At 44.4% G+C, this 26,493-nt stretch overlaps 1 protein-coding gene and 1 long non-coding RNA gene across 3 annotated transcripts in view; one reads left to right on the top strand and one right to left on the bottom strand.

Moving 5' to 3' along the window:
- Nucleotides 1-26,493, top strand: part of PROS1 (protein S) — a 64,626-nt gene that overhangs the window by 7,280 nt on the left and 30,853 nt on the right. For both annotated transcript variants that reach the window (XM_083171939.1, XM_083171938.1), the window contains exons 2-8: nucleotides 2,181-2,338; nucleotides 5,066-5,090; nucleotides 6,310-6,399; nucleotides 8,792-8,914; nucleotides 10,009-10,140; nucleotides 11,628-11,753; nucleotides 16,789-16,910. In XM_083171939.1, the coding sequence (XP_083028065.1) occupies nucleotides 2,181-2,338; nucleotides 5,066-5,090; nucleotides 6,310-6,399; nucleotides 8,792-8,914; nucleotides 10,009-10,140; nucleotides 11,628-11,753; nucleotides 16,789-16,910 (776 nt within the window). The remainder of the gene's footprint in view (nucleotides 1-2,180; nucleotides 2,339-5,065; nucleotides 5,091-6,309; nucleotides 6,400-8,791; nucleotides 8,915-10,008; nucleotides 10,141-11,627; nucleotides 11,754-16,788; nucleotides 16,911-26,493) is intronic.
- On the bottom strand, nucleotides 20,956-21,790 carry LOC146059594 (uncharacterized). The gene is made up of 3 exons (XR_014470284.1): nucleotides 21,735-21,790; nucleotides 21,311-21,618; nucleotides 20,956-21,058 (listed from the first exon to the last, which is right to left on the bottom strand). It is a non-coding gene; the product is annotated as an uncharacterized LOC146059594 (long non-coding RNA).

The raw sequence follows: 26,493 nt of genomic DNA, 5'->3' as shown, positions 1-26,493 counted from the left end.
TATGTCGTCACACTGGATATATGTCGTCACACTGGACACAGGATATATGTCGTCACACTGGACACAGGATATATTGTCGTCACACTGGCCACTGAATATATGTCGTCACACTGGACACAGGAAATATGTCGTCACACTGGACACTGGATATATGTCATCACAGTGGACATAGGATATATGTCGTCACACTGGACACAGGATATATGTCGTCACAGTGGACACTGGATATATGTCGTCACACTGGACAATGGATATATGTCACGCTGGACACAGGATATATGCCGGCACACATTACATGTCACACTGGACACAGGATATATGTTGTGACTTGTGACACTGGACACAGGATATATTGTCGTCACACTGGCCACTGGATATATGTCGTCACACTGGACACAGGATATATGTCGTCACACTGGACACAGGATATGTCATCAGTTGTCACACAGGACAGGACACAGGATATATGTCGTGAGTGACTCGTGACATTGGACAATGGATAAGATATAGGCCGTCACACTGGACACAGCCCCTTGTATTACTGCAGCCCCTGTACACAGTGTACTACTCAGCAGCACTGCAGCCCCTGCGTGTGAGCACTGCAGCACTGAGTTAGTTAGTTAAATCACAAAAAACACAGGGTTCAGGGCTAAATAAATCACAACACAGGGCTTAGGGCTAAATAAATCACAACAGGGCACGGGCCACAGGACAGCCCCTGGACAGTGGACACTGCAGCCCCTGCGTGTGAGCACTGCAGCACCTAGTTAGTTATATCACACTACAGGGCTCAGGCCTATAAACAGTCACTGACTCTCAAGTCTACAACACAGGGCAGTGAGGGCAGGTCACGGAGCACAGCACAGCACAGCACGGAGCACAGCACAGGGCAGTGAGGGCAGGTCACGGAGCACAGCACAGCACGGAGCACATGGCACGGAGCACAGCACAGGGCAGTGAGGGCACAGGTCAGGTCACGGAGCACATGGCACAGAGCACAGCACGGAGCACACGGAGCTTCCCAACCACCCTCTTCCCTCTCCCAGATTGGAGTGAAGATGGCGGGGCGCGCGTGCGTCTTTTATAAGATCCCGCTCCCGCGAGAATCCGACAGCGCGATGATGACGTTCGACCTCGTTATTGGTCCAAAATTCAGGCGGGAACTCCCGAGCCGGCTCGGATCTGGCCCGGATCCCCGATATTCGGATCTGTCGGATCTCGGGGATCCGGACCCGCTCATCTCTAATACAAACTACGCACAGTTAGGGACATGGTGGGAATCGAACCCATGACCTCAGTACTGTTAGGCAGTAGTGCTAACCATTACATGATCTGTTCAATCTGGTTGGAACAAAAATATGGTAGGATCAAATGTCCACTATCCACGTCATACCCCCAGTGTCCACGTGGGTGTGGAGCCACCGAGGCCGAAGCGTGGTGAGGGGACACAGATACGCGTCCCCTCGCAGGGTGCGCTGCACTCGCCACACTTTCTAAAATTAACTCCAGACCCACGTGGACACTGGGGGTATGACGTGGATAGTGGGCATATGATCCTGTTAGTGGGTGTTGTGTGTATGTGTGTGTGTAGTGTGTGTGTGTGTGTCATTATACTTACCATCCAGATGTCCCCGGCGCCTCTGGGACTCAGATCGCGGCCGACATGACACTTGCTGCTTACTACGCTATTAGTGTAGTGCCGCTGGGGAAGCAGGGAAACCATGTAAAGCTCCCCCAGTGGTTGCCGGGATCTCCCCCCTCTGCCGCCATTACGCCCTTCCTCGCATTGACGCCAGCCCCTGCCATGCAGCCCCCCTTCACCCACACCGTCGTGGATGATCGCCCTGACCGTAAGTAACACCAGGGAGCCGCCATCTCCCCCCTCCGCCCGGCCACACCTACCCTCCGCCCGGCCGCACCTATTAGCCAAAGCTACTTTGTCAGCGTAGTGTAGCCAGGCGCCCGGCTAACATATAAGTACCTCAAAAAGATTGAACCAATTTGTCTAAATAATCATTGTCTGTTTTCCAGCATTTGGGAACAAATGGTTGATTGTCATTTGCTCCCATACATTACCAGACAGATTGGACAGATAAATCTATAGTTGTGTACCCAGTTTTACAAACACGACCAAACTGTACCTTTAAAAATAAAAACCTTATTCTGTCCCCTGTACAAAGTTATGTCTCCTAAGACCGCGTCGCAGTTCCTTCATCGGAAACGGCGTGCCAACTCATTTTTTGAAGAGAGTAAAGGTGGGAACCTTGAAAGGGAGTGCATTGAGGAACTGTGCAATAAGGAAGAAGCCCGCGAGATATTTGAGAACGTCCCAGAAACAGTGAGTAGAGCGAATATTGGTTTTCTTTTATCCTACCTATTTTAGTAGTTCCTAATTTAATTTAGATTTGTTTGGTTGGCATTAGTAGTGTGAAACTGAATGTATTGCATCACTGATTATTTAACTTTGCATAGATGTATAGTTACAGTAAATGACTTATTTTTGCAATCAAAACTTTCACAAACAAAGGGGGTTATTCTGGTCACATAAAGAGCGGACATTTTGGGGCTATACTGGTTCACTCACAAAGGCAAATTCACTCTCAGATGGACAATACATATGCACTGCAGGTAACATGTGCAAAGAGAGTTAGATTTGGGTGAGGTATTTTGTTTCTATGCAGGGTAAATACTGACTGCTTTTATTTTTACACTGCAATATAGATATCATTTTGAAGTACAAACCTCACCCGGATCTATATCTCTCTGCACCTGTTACATCTGCCCCACCTGCAGTGCATATGGTATTGTCCAACTGAGAGTGAGTTTGCCGTTGCGAGTGAAACAGAATAACCCCCAGAATGTCTGCTCTTTATGTGACTAGGAAAAACAGTGCAGGCCTGTAACATTGTAGGCGAGGAGTGTTTCCCACTAAAAACAACCCAAATATTTTAACATACTGTATACCATCAGTAGTCAGGTGATGAGCGGGACACAGCATTATGGGCCCCCAGGCAAAGCAACCCCATGTCGTCCTTTTGATTGTGAACCTAACCCATGACGACCTAATGCTTGTGTCGACCAAGACACCTGTCGACCTTGACCCATGTCGACCTAGACACCTGTCGACCTTCCAGTATGTCGACCCAATGGTGCCGACCTAATGACTGTCGACCAACGGACCGTATCCCTTTCTAATTATACCTAAATCCACAATCTATGTGTTAGTTACATTTTAAAGAGAAGGTCATTGAAATATAGGACCCAATAATCGGAGCACCGCGCATGCGCACAAACTGCTGTTCCCATGTGCGAGCCCTCTGTGAGAGCCCAAGCTACGAACACCTGGGCTCGCATCCCGCACGCTGTTTGATTGACAGGGGGGTGGCCGCTTGGGAGCGTGCCGCTGGCGTTTTCCAGGAGTGTCCCGGAAAACGCAGGTGTTCCCTGGCCATAGGTAGGGGAGCCGCTGACGTCACCAGTGGCCTCCTTCTCCCCACGGCCTTTGCAGTGCCAAGTAAGTCCTGTCTCACTCATCGCTGCGAGCAGGGGAATAATCATTCCACGGTGAACTGCTCACTAGGCTATGAAAACACGCAGCCTAGCAAGCAGGCCTGAATTGGGCCCACAAGTCCATGTCCCAAGGTTACTTCCACACCAGTAGCTGTGGGGACTGTACTCTTATTTTAAGTGCCCCACTTGAACCATCACATTCAATTTGAGGCTGTTGTGGACTGAGGGGGTTATTCTGGTTGGTTCACAAGGCTGGGAATTTGCAGTCTTGCCCGTCCACCAAACCCTGTCCGGCGAATGCTGAGCCTCCTGCATCCGGTGATGTAATCTGCCCGCCCCCGGCACCGACATCACAACCTGATTACCAAGTATCCGCCGCCACCCCACAGCCTTGGGTGCGTGCACCCGGCAAACAATCTGTTCGCCGTGGCCCCATGCACCCGGTGAATGCACATGTGCACAAATGACCCTGCGCATGCGCATACGCCCACCATCGGTCCCCGTACGAATGTTCTGGTCCGTGCTTTGTTCCTTGCATCTCAAGTATTCCATAGTCTTCTGGACTTAGAACATCAAGCGTGATCACATGATACGGGGAGGACCCTGTCCTGACTGTCATATGTGTAAGCGGTTAATTGGAATTCACTTATATCCCTTTTACACTGCCAACCTAGGTTTACGCCGGGTTACTGAACACAGATTATAAGCCATGTCACAGCAGGTTGAAAGCCTGTTCACACCTCAGACTGGGCCCAGGTTATTGCCAGGGCTTCCCTCTGATGACATCATAGGCTTGTCACACGATGTCACCTGTTTACACTGCTCCGTTACCCGGGTACAACCCATCTCGCTCTGTCTGGGTCAGACTGTCCTACCGAATGTGTGCAAAACTAAGCGCATTCCTGTATGTGCCTAATGTGCACTGAGGGCCTGATTCAGACCTGGGTGTCAGTCTGCATATATTTGTTGCCATTGAGCAGGTAAACACCTCCCCGCCGAACGGCAGCCTCCCCCATTGAGCATAACCCCTCACTATCATGCGAGTGGATGTGTATTATTTCTCCAGCCTTCGTTGATAATAGTAAGGTTATACTTACTTCTACCCTGGATGGAGATGGCCGCCATGGAGCCGAAGGCATTCACTCCCGGGGATTGCACATGCAAACCCCTACTTTCCAGGCCGGGGGCGAATCCGGACCCGAGTGATTGAATTGCCCCCTTAGGGAGGAACATCTATTGTCTACCCAAGTCCTCCAATCTCCTGAGCAATCATCTTCATCACAAGAGAGCAGCTCAGCTCTATTGCACATATTCGGTGTCACCACTATCATCACACCTGACTGCACACCTGACTGCACACCTGACTGCACACCTGACCTTTCTCTATGCCGCCTGTTACAGATTCAGGGGTTTATGTACTAATGACTTGGGGGTAAATGTAATAGGGTTCGTGAACACTGGAGTTTATGTGAGAATGTTCATATTTTTAATTTTAAAGTCACCGAGAATTTGAAGTGATCAAATTTTAACTGAACTTTTTTTTGTTTTTATCTAGGAATATTTTTATCCAAAATACTTGGGTGAGTTTTTACATATTTATTATACATAGCAATTCTTCTTTAATACCATAATATTAGTCCTTTAGAAGCTGATTCATCACCCTTCTCTCCTGCGGATGCGATAATTGATTACATAGCACGGATGTCGCAATTATAACATGCAAAGGACAGAGCTTGCGACCCTCGACCCTACCCCCTGCACTGTGACAACACCACCCCCCACCACTTCTGCTCAGGGATCAGTGATCAGAGCTTCTTGATCACTGCTGGTTACCGGGGCTCCTTTCTTCTGTGACGTACAGTGCTGTAAAGTGAGCTGTCTTTTTGCAGCATCACTTTGCAGTCCTCAAAAAGCACCGATCACTGGTCCCTGGTAATGTGAATATGATTTTTTTCCTATTTAATTTTTTCTTTTATTTTTTTACACTGTGATCAGCTTGTGTGTCCATCAGACACACAGCTAATAACACTGGCCCGGTCTCCACAATGCTTTCTTTGCCTAGGGGCAGAGATAGAGTTTATTTTCACTGGGCTCACTAAAGTTTGTTTCACTTTAAAAAAAAAAAAAAAAATTGCCCAGATTACATTTCCATTATAAGTATGGGAAATGCGATCTAGTTACTTAAAAAAAAAATGTGAATTCAAGGGTTCGAATTGGTTTTTCATGAAAACTCCAAAAACCCTTTAATGCATGTAATGTAGATACATTAAAATAATGTGAAAAGGGTGTGAAGTTGTTACTAAATCTGCCCCTTGGTCTATAGTATGGCCATGTATTTTAGTTTTAATAGGCAATAGCACATACTATAACACCTTCCTCAATTGAATCATTACCAGGAGTTTGAAATGTCTCAAGCAGTGCAGAGAAGTTAACAAGTGCAACCAATCAGCTTCTACCTTGTAATTTATAGAATGTACTTGATTAATGCTTTAAGAGCATCTGATTGGTTGCTATGTTTAACCAAACCACTCTTTATACTTTATACATCTCCCCCTTAGCATTCAGCAGTTGCTGATAATTAGGGAAACGGTTTGGTGACCCAGTGCTGATGGGATACACATACCAAGCTCCAGTAGTTATTTGCTCTTTATGCGACATCCAAACACGATTTATTCTTCTATATAATAACTACTATAGGTAATTAAATAACTTCAGTATTGCACATTTACATTTCCTTGGATTTGTTTAGTAACTATCATTAATGTTTCAAAACATATAAATAATCTCCATCTTTTGCAGCCTGCCTTGGCGCCCATCGTAGTGGGAATGATAATAAGATTAGCTATCTGAATTTTGATGGCCCTGCCGATCTGAGATCATGCATCAATGGTTTGTATAACATTTACTTATATTTATTATAGGTAGTGCTCTAAAATAGCATCGCATCATCTGCCTCTAGTTGGGCTGCACAGACACAGAGATCATGTGTGGGCAGGATTGCTGCATATTGTGGTTCATTTATGTTCATTCAATTTTATTTTAGTTTATTTATCAATGAGTTTAATCAGTGACGGCAGCACCCCCAGGTAAAATCCGCCACTGTGCTCAGCCCAAGTGAAGACAGATGTCAGAATGCACTGGCTTCACTGTGACTGGCAGTGACTTCCTATTGGAAGTCCAACCTGCCAGTCACCCAAGGCAGTCCCATTGGGAGGTGTTCCCTTCCTCCGGAGCTGCCTCTTTGGCTTTTATGAGCTGCAGCTGAAGCAGCCCTTAGAACCAGGGGCATGTGCAGTACGAGGTTGGTACTGCACATGCGCCGGTTCCAGTGCCTGTCATCATTGTACAGGCATCAAGACCAGGGCTGGCTGGGCACAGTGGCAGTGGGGACTGGCCGGGAGCAGCAGCAGCAGAGGTGGGGGTGGTGGCATCGCAGCCAGTGGCAGCCTCCCTCTTACTATAAGGTAGGAGCCGCCACTGAGTTCAATTCACTAGATTTAGTGTTTGCTGGTCACGCTGTATATGGTTGACAGGCTAAAGGGTCCACAGTTAAATGGTCAGCACAAATGGTCGACACCCAAGATATTTCAGGTTAGAGTTGGGGTTAATCAGTTTGGGATGGGTAACGGTTAGGCTGCAGAAGGGAAGAGTTAAGGTCCGTACTCACATTACAATATGTGACAAACGAACGGCCCGCTGGCAAATACTGAACGATATCTTTAACGATATCTTTCAGTGCCGTCATCGGGACCCCTGCCGAATATGCAGTCACTGACGATATCGCCAGATTGGACTTCATCTCCAGAATTCTGAGGAGAGATGGAGGTTCATGTTTTCCCAGTTTTGAGCTATCTCAGCTCTAGTATCTATTAAAATTAGGCCTAGTATATAACAATCAGCATGTGTGAGGGAAAAATATGAAAAGGGCTATTAAAGGTGACTCTGTGTGGGCAATACGGAGAACCTCAGCAGAGTTGATGTAATTTGGGGCACTTCTAAAATATGTGGAAAATGTCTATCTCAATATGCTTTATTTTTTAAACAATAAAATCCTATAGAGAAGATGGTACATGTCCTAGGGATCCATTAAACACAACTCAACCACTGTGTTTTTTGAGTTTAGAGCAAAACAACCTTCAGTAAATTCAGTGGTCTTGATCATCAACCCATTATCCATCTGTCACAATGGCCATTGATTTTAAAATGTGCTGAACTCTCTGATTAAATAATTCCCTAAGGCCCATTTCAGTCAATACCCAGTGAACCTACTAGTACATGGGAGGAGTGTTTGAAGAGATCTCATGCAGTGCCAATATTCATACTACTGTATCAGTTGATGTAGCATTTAATCCTCAAATGAATGTAAGGCTGCAGATAACCCCAATGGTGGCTGGAGCTAAAGATACGCAGGAGTGCGCATCGGATCGCGATCATTTGCAATTGTGAACGATTTTGCAGCAAAATCGGTTGAAAATCGCTGTAGTGTGCGGTCACCTTAAGTCGCTTAAAGTCCAACAGTGTGCCTGCACCAAGGCACAGTAGTAATTGAGACAGACTCACGGCCTCAGAAATGGATTACAACGTATTAATTGTTCCTGGACAGTGATTGGGAGGTGTTAGACGCACATTGTCTTATTGGAGTTTTATAGAGCAGATTGCAAGCTCAAATGCTTACATTAGAAGCCATGCCCTGACAGAAATTATGCACCCATGTCCATCGATGGCAAAAGTGCAACTGGCCATCGATAGTGTATAACTATGCACTGGATGACCATCAATGTTTTTACGCATCAATGGTCATCCATTTCTTTGATTGATTGGCCTGTGGGCCAATCAAAATACGAGGGCGGGGCTTCAAGGGTGTTGGGGGCACAGCTATGCTCAGTGTTCCGGCCCCATGGGGAAAAAAGCAAAATGAAACTATTCGTTGAAGCTTGACATCGATGGTGGGAAACCATCTGGTTCTTCCCCATCGATGTCAAAACTATTTGACATCGGCCATAAACCATTGATGATTCTAATCATCGATGGTCGATGGCCATCCCTAGTGCTCCATAATGCTTACAAATTCGTAATGTACTCATAAATGTCAAAAATATACTTGGAATTTCAGATGTCCTTTATATAGATGTAATGGTAATGTAATGTAGTATTCGTTTCAGTGGCGTATTGCTGTAAATGGTGTTCTGTGTATTATGTTGCTAGTTTATATGCTTGTATTTCTCTTTCTCACTGTTTTTACGTGGCATACTGTATAATATGCCATTGATTTCTTATGCAGCACTTCCAGATCAGTGCAGGCCTGTACCCTGCAGGAAAGATTCCTATAAGGAGTGTATAGACGGAAAAGGGAATTTTACCTGTGTCTGTAAGCCGGGATGGCAAGGAGTGCTTTGTGATGAAGGTAAGTGGGCAACGTTTGTATTTAATATATAAATGAATGTCCTCTAGTGCAGGGGTAGGCCCGGGGCATCTTATCAGAAATGTAGGCTACAGGCAAAGCAATGTACTGGGGCCCCGATCCACCCATTGACAGGGAATAAATGAAAAAATAATTGAATTAGCCCTCCTACTGTCCCGTATAATCTCTCCACGTGATTCCATACAGCGAATGGCTGTCAGCACTCTGTCAGCACTCTGAGTAGGGGATAGCTGCAGCCATCCACCAGCAGCAAGCCCAGCCTCCCATCCTGGAGAGATGCCGCACGCGCCGATACCGTACATTAAGATGACCCTGAGTGCACTGGACCTGGAAGATGTGATATCTGTCTAGGTTTAGCTGCAGTTCTCCATTGCTACTCCATTTATTGGGTACACTAGACCCTCTCCATAATGAAGAATCCAAGCATGTCCAGTACACTTAGTGGAGTGTGGGCTCTGGGGAGTGAACCCTGCCACTCTCAGTCCTGCTCAGTCAGTACACAATTCTGAAGCATGTACTCCCCTAACCTCAGCCAAGTAACTTGGACAATGAAGCCACTAAGATTTTTAGTGCTCATTACTGTTGTAAAATCGATGTACACGTTGTAATGGTGATGGTGACGTTCTCCAGTTTGTGATATGGAATGTGGGAAAGCATTCATTATGCAGACAGGACCAGTGGCAGATTTTTCACAAGGCAACAGGCTCAAAGAACCCCATTAAGACATCCTATCCCTCCAAAGTGTTCCCAGAGGAGCATTGAGTGACTACCGCCTGTTGTCATGACATCACATGGACCCGCCCACACTCACAAAGTCCCTTTGATAGGATAAAAAGTGTTTGGGCACACCGAATGTTTTCATCCACTGTATGTGGCCAGTCAGTTTACTGTAATTGTGACACCGGTATTAAGCTACTTCCAAAAGGCGTAGATCCTGATTCAGATTGGATACACAATGGCCCAAACTGGTGTCTTACCTAGGGCCCCATGATGTCTAAATCCCTGTTTTATTGTCAGAGAATCCATAACTATGTATTTCTGCGTGACGTCACTGTAACAGCACCCTTTTATTTCAGACATCAATGAATGTAAGGATGCAGAGAACCCCAATGGCGGCTGCAGCCAGAAATGTATGAACATTCCGGGCAGCTACCGGTGTGCCTGTGACGATGGCTACTACCTGCTCGCCGACAAGCATACCTGTAACGGTAATTATCCTACTTGCGTCTTTCACATCTACAGTCCAACCTTGTGTCATCCACTATACCAAACTACATCAGTTCAGGCACATCAAAGCAGAATCTTCCCATACCATTCTCTTCAGAATCGACACTTCATAATATCATCAGACCCTCACATCATTTAACATCAAGAACTTGAATGTGTTTTACCAGCCTCCTCCACATTCCTGCGCTCCGGGAAGAGCTTTGATAACTTTATCTCTGCTGGCTACAGAGAAGCCATCAGTCACTGCCACAAAAGACCTCATAAAAGACTCTGCTGTAGCTAAGAAGCTAATTCTGTACAATACAGAGCACAGGTCCTTTGTGATTAAGAGCCATATCCTTCTCCCAGTATCTCCAAAGCCTCCCAGAGCAACTGAGGGAGACGGATCTGCTACTATATCACTGTAATCAATTGATGTTCATTGCGGAGGATCTAGAGAAGACACAGCTAGCACTGCAGACCATACATAAATCTAGTATCCGTTATTCCCATCCCTTGATACTGAGTAGAGATCATCCAACATCCGATTTTACACATAATTTTTTTTTCACTTATTTGTTCCCCTGACTCGCCTTACACATTCCTATGTATTTTATTAGTATGTTTGTTCCCTGTCTCTTATCTGTTACATCTGTGCTTCATTTGTGGCATCTGTTTTGAAAGAGAGACAATGGGGTATATTCAATGCATGTCGAAACTGCTGTCTTGCCGAAAAGATGGCAGTTTTCGACATGAATAGATCGGAAGGGGTTCCAATTTATTCAGTGCTGTTTTCAGGTGGATTGATGGAATAGACGCTAATCCACCAAAAGGTTTTGGCTCTTTCCGTCAATCTCAATCCGACATAAAACGATGCCGGATTGAGGCAGGGAGGACGGTACCGGGTGAGCAGCAGCAGGTTACACGGTGCCGTCCTCCTGTCTGCCGCCTCCCCGTACCCTCCCGTCGACGCCCGCACCCTTCCGCCGCCTCCCGTACCCACCCGCCGACTCCCGCACCCACTGCCGCCGGGCCGGTTGAGAACAGCTCACCCGCCCCGTCCCGGCTCCCGCTGCTTCCCGTTGCCACGCTCACCCGGTCCCCACGCCGGCTGGGTGAGCATCAATCGGATTTCGCTGCTGCATTGAATAATGGATGCCGGATCCATTCCAGCAAAAGAATTTCAGAATGGATCCGGCATCAATTGAATATATACCAATAATTGATCAATGTGATTAAAAGTATCTTGCTGAATACAAATCAAAAGTGAGGGAAGACTCATGACGAGTCAGAGCTAGGTGACACACTTTATATCATGGCCAGTTGGCTCCAAATTAATCCATGAAGACAGTACCTGGATTCCATCCCACTCAGTACTTATTCACACTGAATACCTTTTTATTATCAATTTCATGGTAGGTAACAACTCCGACACTTTTTACGGCTGCATGTATATATTCTGTATGTAATATGTCTTTGTTTCCAATAGATAGAAATGAATGTGAGTTGAGCCCGGTAATCTGCGGCGGGGCGCGGTGCGTCAACACACAAGGAAAGTATGACTGCATCTGTGATGCTGGATACCAGTTCAATACATCGTCAAAGATGTGTGAAGGTAAATCTGAGCCCATAGCATGAGTGATGCTTATAGTAACTAGCATGGAGCTGTTATTAGGTGTGCAACCGGGGATAACTGTTCTCTGTAAAACATTTTCTTTACAAAACACACTCTGGGTTTCATGTATAGTTGGATATCCGTCCAACAGCCCAATAGTTTGTACTGCATTAGAATGGTGGCCATCTCTTTATTTATGCGGGTTTGAACGTAGAACTTACCTACAGTATCTTGACCAAGTATCGGTCCCCTTGTCCAGTAGAATCCTAGTTAAGATACCTGTAGAAGGAAATTATACTTACGAGGTCCTATGGCATGGATCGGTCCCCTTGGTTCACTGTGTACTTGTACCCAGCAAGGACTGTGAGAAGCGCCGAATGTAATGTTAACATTAGGCGATTCTCACCCCGAAGTGCGCTATTTGCCACAATTACCGTCCGGTTAGTAACTTAGGTATCACCATTCGACTGAATGTTGATTCCTACTCGTATTCTTTCTATAGCATATGCATTTGTATTCCTGATTTGGAATACGAATACGCCTGTGGAAAGAATAAGGATAGGCGTATTTTGGACAAAGTAAATGCCCAAAATACGTGTAGGCACTCGTATTTCCATATGACTGCCTTTGAATACGCCTATTTCAGGTGTATCCGCCTTAGTAAATTTCCCACCAGTATAAGGCTTGTATTAATCAAGAGCATTTTGAGGAACTTTTGTGTTACATGGGGTAAAGTGAACCTATAAATGTGCCTCTCCTCTGGATGGCAATTATAACGGATCCCATTTATTTATGGGATTTGATTGTCACCAGCCCTGCATATAAGGAAGGAGATCTCCTTCTTGATTTTCATGGGTACCATACAGTGCAGGTTCTACCCCGAAGTTGTACATTTATACATCTGCACTTATGCAGCTTTAGGAACACCTTACAGTTACCGCACCGTAGGAGAGAAAGGGAAAGCTTGCTATGATAAGGGAGTATTTGTGTAACTGAACAGCCAAAGGTGGACAGATCAGCAGCTGTAAGCGGACATATCTCTTGCTGGTGCAAAGATCCAAATTGATGATGATTGTTATCAGCACCGCAGAACGTTACTGTGGTTAGAAGTGGGGCCTTGATGGCATATAAAAACCACTTGCCCATCTAGATCGACACAGTAGTCCTTAGGGATCAACTACAAAACCACATCCGCTCTGTTCAAAGAAACAAGTACCCCGGCGAGTGACGGGAGGTGTGTCCATGAGTGATTGATGCCAGTATCCCACTGACTGCTGCGAGCCATGCGTGGGAAGCTGGGTTTTAAGGCTATTGGCGTTATGCACTATTGGAAGATTAGACCTGTGGAATGGTGACTACACTATTGTAAGGGAATCACTGGTATTATTCCACATTCTTGTTGCTTGTGGTCTTCATTTAATTAAGCAAATGCAGTAAATCACACACACAACACAAAGATATAAGGACCCATTTACCATAGGATTGCATAAGCAATGCGATCTGGGCGGGATGTACGTTGGCCAGTATTGCATCCCCCATAGAAACCTATCAGGGATAAGACTGTGAGCGAGTGTGCCGGACGGGGTCCCGATAGTCGGGATCCCGACAGTCATTAGCCCGACGTCGGGATCCTGACTGTCAAAACACCGACAGACGGGTTCCCGACGGCCGTCGGCTATTTTCCCTCGTGGGGGGTCCACGACCCCCATAGAGGGAGAATAGAATAGGTGGCGAGCGTAGCGAGCCACTGTGCCCGCAGCGTGGCGAGCGCAGCGAGCCGGCAAGGGGCTTAGTTGCGCTCACCATGCTGTCGGAATCCCGACATCGGGCTAATGACTGTCGGGATCCCGACTGTCGGACCCCTGTACCACACCCGTGAGCGAGACAGGAGGGATCCTGCTGCAGTCCCACCATGTTACATGTGGGGGTACTTAATATTTGGTGTAATAACAGGTGTTTTCATGGAATTTGCCACAAATATTTAAAAGTAAATGGGCCCCATAGGGAGTTGAATCAGATAAAGGTGGCCATACACACGCAGATTTATCTTCAGATCTGGCTGGTTGGAACAAAAACATGGTGATGGATGAGAGCAAATCACAGTTGTCCATTTGCTTGGAAATGCTGGAAAACTGACAAACTGTCACTCATCCATAACCATGTTTTTGTTCCAACCAGCCAGATCTGAAGATAAATCTTACTAGTGTATGAGCACCTTAAGGGAGGTGGTGCTAAATCTGCCTAGCATCAAGCTTCTACCTGATAATTCTCATAGGACACAGCGCATCAAATTCTGTTGCCCTTTACAATTGGAAACAACAGTGATAAAACAAACTGGGTAGTAACTAACCTGGCATAGAGGTAGGAGGGCCCTGCTCACAAGCTTACAATCTATGTTTACTTCAATTCAAAACCTTGTGACCAGGGGCGTAACTATAGCACCGCAGCCCCCGCCACCGCGGGGGGGGGGGGGGGGGGGCGGGGCGCTGTGCATGTGGGGGCGCCGGGGGCTGCAGTGCTATAGTTACCCCCCCCAATCCCCCGCAGACTTACGTATCTCGCTGGTCCCGGCGGCTCCGTTCTTCTGATGAGGACCACGACAAAATGGCCGCCCCCATATAGCACACTGTTCTCTGAAACTGTCTGCTGTATGGGGGCGGCCATTTTGTGGTGGTCCTCAGCAGAAGAACGGAGCCGCCGGGACCAGCGCGATAGGTAAGACTGCGGGGGAGGGTGAGGAGGTTAGCATGGGCGGCGGGGGCCTGCTTGACGGGGCGGCGGCGGGGGTAGGTATGGGCGCCCCCCCCTAACGCCGTTAGGGGGGGGGGCGCCCAAAACGTAGCTACGCCACTGCTTGTGACATATCCAGTGCTAATGCTTAACTTTTTGTGTGTGTTTGCGTTTCTCTGAAAAGTATCAAATAAATCATATCAAAGCCTAATAACTTTGGATTGTTAATGTTAGAAAGCATTAATACATGTTTTTTTTGAAATTTCGGGACATTGACCCTGACACTCCCTTATGGAATTCTCTTAAACTATCTAAACTTTCCTCGCTTAAGCCTAGAGTGGTGTGGGGTGATAGAGGAGTGATATCTATAGGTCAGTTATATCATGATGGAGTTTTAAATCCTTTCACTCAGTTGGTTAGTGATTTTGGAATTCCATCTACGTATTTCTTTAGATACCTGCAGCTTCGCCAAGCCTTGTCCTTACAATTTCCCCAGGGTCCACCAGTTATTCGACACTCTCCACTCAAAACATTTCTTTTAAAATTAAGCTCTAAACATTCTCTCTCAAACATATACTCCTTTCTTCTAACATATCATCATACCACTGACTTACCAAATTTACAGCAGAAATGGGAAATGGAAGTGGGTGGGTTATCTGGGGACGAATGGAGTGAAGCACTTGCTTGTCCTCGAGAATCTACTGCTTCTGTTAGATTTCAGCAAATTCAATTGTTCATTTTGCATAGAACCTATCTGACTCCAGCTAGAATGGTAAAATTTGGTGGGAGGGCTTCAGAGGTATGTCCTAAGTGTCAGGGTAGCTCAGGAACCTTTTGGCACCTATTGTGGGACTGCCCAATAGTGAAATCATTTTGGGACCAGGTGAAACAAGCCATAACTGTTACAGGAATTCCCCAAAGTAATCTAACACCTAGGTTTTGCTGCCTTGGGGTGTCTGGTGACGATGCCCTAGATAAATATACTAGGCAATATGCAATTAATTTATGTACATTGGCTAAAGTCTGCCTAGCTAGACTCTGGATGGCTTCCTCAGGACCTGACTTTAAGGCCTGGAATTCCTTAGTTAATGCTACAGTGCAGCATGAGAGATATTTATATATTACGCGTAAGGCTGAATCCAAATTTAATCGTATTTGGTATCGATGGCTTACTTCAAAATATGCATCCCCACAACACTCCATTAATTAAATAAGAATGTGTTTTCTGTTTTGTTTACGTAATTTTTTCACCTTTGGTTATAGGCAGAATGATTTACAGATCATTCTTTAATCCAGCATATTTTATATAGCTAACAGTGGCCTTACATGTTTTCTTAGGATAATTGATGTTTAAGATAATTGAAAAATTGATGTAAAAAATGTTATGTATGAATATGACTTTTTAGCTTAAAATAATTATAAAAGATGATAAATATTATTCACATAAATAAGATACTGTTAATGTAACGATATAATTGATTATCATGTGATAGTCTTTTATATTATAATGTAATTAATTTTTTTTTTTTTATGTTTTTTTTATTTATTTACTTATTTATCTATATTTTTCTAATTCAAGTTGTAGTTTATGTTTGATTTGTGAAAAAATAATAAAAAATGACTCAATTCAAAAAAAAAAATGTTAATGCAAAAAAAATGGTTTAACTGCTTCGGTGGTATGCCCGGAAATTTTCTGGGCTCAGCTGCACACTGCCAAAGTGGACTGTTCTGGAAAATTTCCGGGCATACCACAATATGTAGGCGCGCGCCAGTGGTACCTCCAATGGTGCACCACCTTGCAGTAGCAACTCATCGGCCCCCCGTCAACCCCCCCCCTCTCCACACACCTGTCTGCTCCCCCCCGGAACTCCCGGCGCTGCTGCTGGGCAATCCGCGCCATTCGCTCCTCTCCTCCTCCGAGCACTCCTGTTTGGGCGCCGCTCAGGAGCACTCGGGCATTCATTGCCCCAACACCTGAGCGCCCAAACACCCGAGCGTGCCTGACATCCCCCCTGAGCAGCCCAAACTTTCCTGAATGGCCGCTCAGGGCCCCAGGAAAACCCACCACTCAAGGGCTTAAACCAAAAAACCTATATTTTTTTTCCAACCCTGGTTCCGCGTAACGGATGTTACCAGTGCAATCTGCAAGTGGTTATGGTGCATGTGTAGCTTCTAGCGGATGACAGGTTGTGCTGAAGGCGGCATAGCTCCTCCCTCTCAGGTATCATGCGGACAGAGGCTGTACCAATCTATCACTACCATCAGACACAGGACCTTACCTCAGGGTTTCTCCTTTGTTTTATAGATGTAGATGAATGTGAGGATGATATCTGCAGCCAAGTGTGTGTCAATAACATTGGAGGTTACAAATGTTACTGTGAAGGAAGAAAGAAGTTTAAGCTCGCTCAGGACAAGAAATCATGTGAAGTGAGTAGAGCGGAACTTTATAATCATTATAATAATTGATTACAGCACCTGTTGCCCTGCAGTGTGGGTATGGAAAGCTTTATCTAGTGTCTACCAATGGATAAAGGCACTGCTGTACAGGCTGCAGAGCTAAAACAAATTTAAGACATATGGTTATTTCTTCATTGGTAAAGCCAGAGATCTGACGGGGCCTGCAGGCGTTCCCTATCGCGTCATTTGCATCCCAACCAATGTTTAAACACTGGTGCCGGATCTAGGAAAGGATCAGGATGCCGATGCCAGAATACCGACAGCCGGCATCCCGATAGTAAACGAGGCTGGTGCAGGGGTGGCCAAACCTGTCCTCAAGATCTACCAACAGTTCATGGTTTTCAGGCAACCTGTGGATCTATAGTAGGAATGAATGCAGCATGTTTGAAAATGTGACAGTTAGTAATGACTACAGCTGTGCACCAGCTAGGTGATCTGGGGAATGTGACAGTTAATAATGACTACAGCTGTGCACCAGCTAGGTGATCTGGGGAATGTGACAGTTAGTAATGACTACAGCTGTGCACCAGCTAGGTGATATGGAAAACCTGGACCGTTGGTAGATCTCGAGGACCGGTTTGGCCACCCCAGGGTTAGAGTGTGTCCAGGGAAGGGGCAGTGAAGTTTAGGTACTGGGGGGTAGATTTAGACACTTAGAAGGGGGGTTAGGGTTAGGCTTTGGGCCGGTTTGGTTAGGTTTAGGCTTCAGGGTACAGGGGTTAGATTAAGGCACTAGTGAGGAGGGTTAGGATCAAACTGCAGGAATGAATTGTGTTGAGGGGGCCGCAGGTGGAGGGTAAGTATACTTACATGACCCCTGTCGGCATTCCAGCGGCGGTATTCTGAATGCCGTTCATCCGTATGAATCCCTTTCTCACACCTTATATACCCCTATAGGCTGTAGTCAGAACCTACATGTTCAGGGCTGGTGATTACATTGAAGGCAGAAAGACACAAGTAGGCGATACTGGGAAATACGTTTTGTTGGTTTGTTTTCCCCATTTGTCTCAGACTGGTGAAATATTTAGGCCATCTGTTCTCTCCAAATGTTTTGGAACACGACCAAGAACATAAACTAGGATACATCGTGCTGGGCACCGCGGCTTGGCATGCCACCACCGGACAACTATAATGTATTGTCTGTGTCTAGCAGATTTATCATTACACTCCTCATCCATTCTCAAAGCTTCCCACTTTCATCCGGAAGATAAGATGTGGACGTCTTTTACTTTAAAATAAGTATGTGACTGTATTGGAATAATTATATTGTCAGATATCTTAAATAATGGCCGTACATTATCAACATGCATATTCTGTATCTCAGGATTTCATTGTCTTCACTTTATAATACATAGATCTAATTAATGGCTTTGGTTTTACAGTGGCGGCTCATAGTACTGATAAGTCATGATGTTGTCATATACGTTGTGGCTGTATATCACATCCAGTCATTTGCTCTGTAAAGCAGACAATCTCCTTTTACCCTTCCAGCTTCTTCACCTTCGCTTGTTCATAGATTTATCATAGATTTGCTGAAATGTCAACCAAACATACATCTCGGACTTAGGGAAGCAGGGTTATCTGTCTTTTCTGCAATATTGTACCATTATAGGAGGCTGGCAGTAAAATTGGGTGAATACATTTAAATCAGGCATGTCCAAACTATGGCCCTCCAGCTGTTGTGAAACCACATGTCCCATCATGCCTTGCCACAGTTTTGCTGTTAGGGAATGCTAACACTATGGCAAGGCATGCTGGGATGTGTAGTTTCACAACAGCTGGAGGGCCACAGTTTAGAGATGCCTGATTTTAACTGTTTGAATATCAGGCCACAGTACACTGCACTGCCAAGGGCCTAAACACAAAGCGCCAGATGCAGGAAGCTTCGAAAAGTGGAGTGTGATAAACAACCACCCACCCAATCAGCTTCCGGCATTTTTTCAAACCCAGTCTGTAGCATGGCACTTGGCAGTTGATTGGCTTATACACAGTCACATTACACAACCTAGCCGACGTTCATTGTATAAGATCCTAGTTCTATATACTGTATACAGGATTATTGAAATAAACACGGCATTGTTATAGTATAGGGACCTACTATACAAAAAGCAGAAACAAGGCCGGATTAAGGAAGAGGCGATAGAGGTGACTGTCCCAAGGCCACCACAAATTAAGGGCTCCTACATATTTAGAGGCCCCTGGGCACCCACCAGTCTCTATCTGGCCCATAGCAGCAATAGTGAAGCTTTTCTGTTATTGCCCATTGCAAGTAAAAATACCGTATTTGCACCCATATGCTGATGTGGGTGCATCTCCCGATGTGTGCAAGTTGACACCAAGTTTATATATTTATTATTTATTAACAGTTTCTTATATAGCGCAGCATATTCTGTTGCACTTTACAAAAGGACATAGTGATACAACAAACTGGGTATTTACAGACAGTCAAAAGTTAGGAGGGCCCTGCTCGCAAGCTTACAATCTATAGGGAAATAGGCATTGATACATAAGGATAGGTACTGTATTCTTTATTGCATTCATTCCACCAGAATGCAAAGGTTCCTGGTGTGCTGTATGATCCTTGGCAGGGGATCGCCAGTATGCTTGCGCTGATGATCGCCGGCGCAGAGACGTCCCAGTTTCAGGACGGCGACGCGGCGGCGGCATCCTGCCCATCTCCTCCTGACCCCTGTCCAAACTGCTGGGTCACCTGCCCCGTGACCCAGTAGTTTGGGCAGGGGTCAGGAGGATGGAAAATGTGAAAAAGTTCATACAGTATGTTGTCATTTTTCAAGCTACAAGCATACAGATGGAGCCGGTTCCATCTTTGCAGGGGCTGGCAATTCTATCGTCAGCCCCGCCAGCGGCCAGCTCTCGCCAGGAGTGCGCGCGCCCCGTGGCTACAGAGCAGGCTCCGCTGCCTCCCCCGGTGCCCCTCGCCACCCCGCTGTCCCCCCTATCCCTGCCTGTCTCCCTGAAGAGGAGACGGGTAGGATGCCGTCCTGAAACTGGGACGCCATTCTGAAGCTGGGACGCCTCTGCGCCGGCGATCGTCAGGCAAGCATGCTGGAGATCCCCTGCCAAGGATCAGAGGCGCTCCATCTGTATATAAGCTTATAATTACTATCAACAGTGTTAGTGGATGTATTTTCCTGGAGACTTTTCTCAGACAATAGTTTCCTTAAAAGTTAGGGACAGATTGAATTAGGCTAAATACGTTCCAAATGCTGTACACCATCAGCTAATGCACGCTCACCCATAGATCACTGAATAGGTGCTTTTAGCGACGGGTTAATGCATTTATGGCGGCAGAAAGCCCTACTTGCTGCAGATTTCTGGCCAAGCCTCAGGTGAGGGTGAACAGAAATGTGCGGGCCGCCGCTGGCTGCAATTGAATAGCTCCAGGCACTGTTAGTTTCAAGGCTAATACCGCTGAGGAATTAGATCACCATTCAGGTCTCCACTGTCTCTCCTCATTCCATCTGTACCACCCTGCCACCCTCAGCTGCACATAATCCCAGTTACTAATGTGCGCCTATTGGCGGCAGATGATGCTTCTCCCATACAGCAGTCAGCGCACACTTCTCACTCCAACAGCTACAATTATTATTCAGTTCCATTGTTATTCAGGTACCTTGTGCACCAAATGTCCTTCACACTTCTTGGATTGTTATATCATTCTGATGGGGACAGCTTTACTTTCTGCCTTGTGTCATTTTATTATATATTCATATCATGATCCCCACATTGTTCAGAGCTGCATGAAATGTTCGCACTTTACACATAAAGGATGATACTAGTACGGGAAAGGGCATTGTGCAATGTGCGAAATAGTCAAACGCTCTGATGTACTGTAATACTGTTTCCTAGATTGTCCTGCATGTAAGTGTGCACCTATATATAGAAAAAGAAAGAATAGAGGTGCGCTGGTGTAGGTTTCACCTTAATTTCATACACAATGGTAGAATAAAAATAATTTATTTTATACAATAATATAAAAACAGTAGATTCTCATATAAATGTTCATATCAAATAGATACCATTTCTAACAAGTATGTTTTCCTGATAGACCCTACGCGTTTCGTCCCGGAGGGACTTCTTCAGGGGTAACAGGGTATCTAGAATGGTGAAACATTGCCGTTTATTAATACTGAAATAAATTACATTAAAAACAATATTTTTTAAAAAAACAATATTTTAAAAACGGAAATCTGTGCAGATGTGCATATATTCAATGAGGAGGAAACCAGGTTGGTGGTGGAAGATGAGGATGAGGATGAGAGGGAAACAAAATAGATTCAAAGAGAGGGTTCGTCTAGGTGTAGGTAGAGATCTCTTCCCTTAATTTTATGGGTTTTTGGTATACATACCGATCTGAATTGTGTTCACTCTTGGTGGATGGATGGACCGATAGAAGTCCGCCCCTTTGAATGGGGTATTGGCTACCTGAATGTCTAAAATAATTAATTAATTAATTAAGATTACTGAGAATACTTATAACATGTTTATTAGGGAATTAAATCTCCTATATTGACAAGGTATGTGAAGCAGTTAAACTGTGTACATACCCTCAGCTTGGGGAGGTGAGTAAAACGGGTCCAACTGATATCTTCAATAGATATATGGAAGGACTTATGAGGGTCCACCCTTATTGGAGGGGTATTGGCGCTCTGAATATCTAAAATAGTTAATTTTTTGGAGATTACTATGAGAATATTTATAACATGTTTTTAAGGAGTTAAGTCTCCTACACTGAATACATATATATGAACAACGGTTAGTCTGTGTACATACCCTCAGCTTGGGGGGGTGGGTAGAACGGGTCCAGCTGATATCCTCACCAGATCTACACTCTATAGTCCATACATAATAACATAAATGTTATATTAAAGAGGTGTTTATGGATATATATAATTATACCATATATACTAAACCATTGGTATAGCCTTATAGTGACTGTTAAATCTTGCAGTGGATTTTAAAGAGGTTAATACAGCATTATTGTTCCAAGATTTAACCCAAATCTATGGTAGCCAGCCTCACAGGGTTAACAGCCAATCTAGGGATATTGTAGAGAGTTTCAACAAAACAGTACATGGTTCTAGTGCAAGTTGGTAACAATGTGTAGTCCTAGTACAAGATGGGAATATGTAATGTACATTACAACGGATGTGATATTGTGTATCCAATATGATACATAAAGACAGGTATTGAAACACAATTTTCATTATACAGAGTCCATACCATACAATGCTAGATGGTGCACATATTGTCAAGAGCTCTAGCCTGGTGCATATTAATCCCAACAGCAGTTTGGGGCAGGTGTAAGATATACTCTGCAGAGTGTAAGGTACAATAAGGTATACTTAGCAGGGACATTCTGCAGAGTATAGGGTACATTATACACAGTATGTGAAGTACAATGATGGATTAAAGTCAGTAGCATAGTGTGCAAAATTCCATACAGCCCAATATTCCAAACAGTCCCAAATAAATAAATAATTAAATTATATAGTATGCACTACCAAACTGCATCTTTCTCTATTTACATAAGGTAAATGGTGCATATACTAAACATGATCTTAGAGATCTTGACATATATAAAACCAACAGAGTGCAACCAATTAATGGGGAATGCAACTTACCCGCAGATGGGTTAGGTGTGTCCAATCAGTTAGAATGCAAGTGTGTGTTTGCTGGACAGGAGGGGTTTTTATACCTCTCAGAGGTGTTACCTCATTTCCTGTGTGGAGCGCAATAAGTGATTGGATAGTTGGAATTACCTAAACAAAGTCTCTTATGCTCGCTGTGTAGCTGTCAGCTGTAGTTGTTAGGAAACAACTAATCATCCTGTGGAGTAGATCGGTGTCATGTTATGGATGTCAGTTATCAGTGTTTCAGATCGGGAGATCTGACTTCCGGGTACACACTGCGTTCCAATGGTCAATCAGGAGGATTGTTTCCTGAAGCGTTCTAATTGGTCAATCCCCTTGCATCTGACGGGTGGGAGTGCCCGATCATGCTAAGCAATATGCATACCTCCATTGTACTGTTAATTAAATTAAATCAATTCTAATGAGGCGATACCGAGTGTGTGGTGCTGCTATGTGTGTCTGTGATGTCTGCGTTTGGGTAAGTGAGTGTGTTAAATGTGTGTAATAGAGTGTGATGTATTCTATTATTAATAAGGTGTACTCCTACAGTGATCTTCAGGGTGTGGAGGATATTTAAGCTATAATATCTTCCATCTATACGTGCCACTGTAAATGAATGGTAGGTGGGATCCTGTTAAATATCCCGGTGATGTGAAAAGATGTTAATATGTGATACACGAAGTTTATAGGGACGGATAGTGTCCAGTGTTTATTTATATAGCTGATATTCTGTTCTGCAATATGCCCTACCTTTTATTATGTGGGATCTAGTATAGGGTGACCTTCTATAAATAGGTGTCTATGGGACATATAGTGTCCAGTGATTGCTGTATAGCGTACAATTTTTCGTTATAAGGAGTGACCTACTATTTAATATGTGTCTATAGGGACAAATAGTGTCTGGTGATGGCTGGATGACTAATTATTTAACGTTGTGTACTGCCATTTATTGTACAGAATCTAATGGCATCTAGTGATGTTAATTTTACTAAGGGACAGTTATTGTCCAGTGTTATTGGTGCTGCTAATTTACTTACCACTATTATGTGGAATCCAGTGTGGAGTGACCTACTATTACTATGTGTCTGTGGGGACAAATCGTGTCCAATGATTGCTATATATCTAACTAATTGACGTTGTGCGCTACCATAATTGTACAGAATCGAATGGTATCCAGTGGTATCAATATTGTATGACTATTACTGTATGACTGCCTGACTACTAAAACATAGTGCCCAGTCTAATAATTATAAGAAATCTAATGGCATCCAATGATACCAATATTGTTAAATAACAACCAGACTACTATAGCGTTGTGAACTGTATTGTAGTGCAGAATCTAATGGCGTCAGTCGGTGCGAAATCACTATTTACTATTCTGTATTGTGTCTTCCCTCTATTCTGCATTGAGTCTTCTCTCTATTCTGCATTGTGTATTCCCTCTATTATGCAGAATCTTAATATAGAATGACCTAATATTCTGATGGGTCTATTGGGACAAATGGTGTCTGGTGATTACTATATATCAAACCTTCTGATAGCCATTCTGCACTGCCATTATTGTGCAGAATCTTAATTTTGGAGTGAGCTTCATTAAGTCTGTGCGTTGCCTGGGGCATATTCGCTGTAGTGGATACAGATACTGAAAATGGATAAGAAAAAAAAGGTCTCTTCACTCTTGGGGGAGGGTTCCATTTCGTGACGCCCTTGTGTTATGCATATAGGGATTGTGGATTGAGTGATGGGTGCAAATAGATGTGTCTATAACTGGATAGTGGGTGTGGGTGGCAGGATCGAAAGGTTCCTGTATCCATAGATAGGGTGTGTAATGAACTCTAAAATGGAGGGAGAGCTGCATCTGTCCGGGATTAAGTCAGAGCGTCCTGTGGTGTAATTTCTAGTTGATAAGGTGTCCAATGTGGGGATAATAGTCTATTAGATGAACTTCAATGATGGCTGGCACTGATGCTGAGTGGGTAGGGTTTCTATAAGTGAAGAGAAACATCAAGTCATTCATACTTGGTGCAAACAGTGGGTTTATAGCTCATGTTGGTCTTATATGTACAATCATCTTATAGAAACAGGAATCAATAGGTGTTCAAATCTTCCATTTTGTATGCGGAAGGATATTAGCAACCAACCATTTTGCAAAGACATGTAAAATCGATATTGTGTGACATGGAACAAAGTCTGGAACGTGGGGGGGGGGGTAAGGAGAATATGGAAAAGGGGAAAGGGTGGGGATAGGGGAAGAGAAAAAAAGGGGAAAAGGGGGAAGTTGGGAAAAATGTAGTGAGAGTGGGGGTCTCTAAAGGAATGAGACGATGTCTACATTTTCGTTGAGTCCCCTGGGGGATAGTGAATTTAATGTGTATATCCAGAAGGTCTCGCGTTTGGATAATGTCAGTTCTCTATTGCCACCTCTTGGGTCTATTGGAATGTGTTCGAGAGCTGTGAACACAAAATTACTCTTGTCTGGAATTGAATTATGTTTTTCAGAAAAGTGTCGCGGTATGTTGTGGGTGGTAAGCTTGTTCTTGATATTTCTAAGATGTTCCTGTATTCGGAGCTTCAGCATTCTTTTCGTTTTGCCCACATAATAAAGGCCGCATCCGCATGTGATCCTATACACAATAAAGTTTGAATTGCAGGTGCAAGGTAAATTAAGTGAATATGATTTACCATCATGTGTCTTCCATCTGAAGGGCTGTTTTTCCAGGTGTTTACAGCAATTGCATCTCGTACAGGGTATGCATCTAATAGTATCGTTCATAAAGTGTTTATTCGCTTGGGGCTTTTCTTTCTTAGGATGGAATTGGCTGGGGGCTACTAAGCTCTTCAGGTTTGGTGCTCTTCGAAAGACAACATTAGGTCGTGGTGGTAGATTGGGTCCTAAGATGGGGTCTTTCAGTAGGATGTGCCAATGTCTGTCTAAAACTTTCTTAATCAGATGGTTTTCTTTGTTGTACTGGGTGATAAATGGACGAACTTGTTGTTTCGTTTCCTTCTTTGCCTTGGCCCGTAGTAGATCTTTACGATCGGTAGTGGCCGCTTTTAGTCTGTCTTCTTCAATTTTTGAAGGGTTATAACCTCGTTCGATGAACCTGTTTCTTAAGGTTTCGGACTGGTGCCAGTAATCTTCTAGTTCCGAACAATTTCTCCTCAATCTGAGGAACTGTGCAAATGGGACTCCGTCTTTCCATCTTGGATGGTGGCAGCTGTTGTAAGGGATGAAGCTGTTTGCATCCACTTCCTTGAAGAAAGTTTTGGTGTTGATAAGTTCTCCAGGTACTCCCTGCAGGGTTAGATCCAGGAAGTCAATCTCCTTTGCATCTGTTTTGGAGGTGAATTTTAGATTGAAATCGTTTTTTTGAAGATATTCATTGAATTCTGAAATACTCGCTTGGTCCCCTTCCCAGATAAATATCAGATCATCGATATATCTGTAAAACAATCGAATATGTGGTTCAAAGCTGGAATCATAGATATGGGTTTCTTCCCAGATGCCCATCAGGAGGTTGGCATAAGAGGGCGCAAATTTTGTCCCCATAGCGGTCCCATTCTTCTGGAGGTAAAACTTGCCGTTGAACTCAAAGAAGTTGTGTGTCAAAATATAGTTGATACATGACATAATGAAATTAATCTCTTTCTCTGATTTCTTGGGGTCTCTGGATAAAACTGTCTTTACTGCTTGTAGTCCTTTCGAGTGAGGAATAGATGAATACAGGGCCTGTGCGTCTACCGTGATCCAATGGTAATTATCCTGCCATTTTGTCAATTGAAGCTTTTGGAGGATACTTGTAGAATCCTTGAGGTGGGATCTATTGAGCAACACATAAGGTTGTAAGAGTAAATCTACAAAATGTGACAGGTTTGCGCTCAGAGATTGTACTCCAGCG

This window comes from Crinia signifera, chromosome 2 (genome assembly GCF_055691185.1).
Source record: "Crinia signifera chromosome 2, ASM5569118v1, whole genome shotgun sequence".
NCBI lineage: Eukaryota > Metazoa > Chordata > Amphibia > Anura > Myobatrachidae > Crinia > Crinia signifera.
This window is presented reverse-complemented; position numbering and strand designations above follow the sequence as displayed.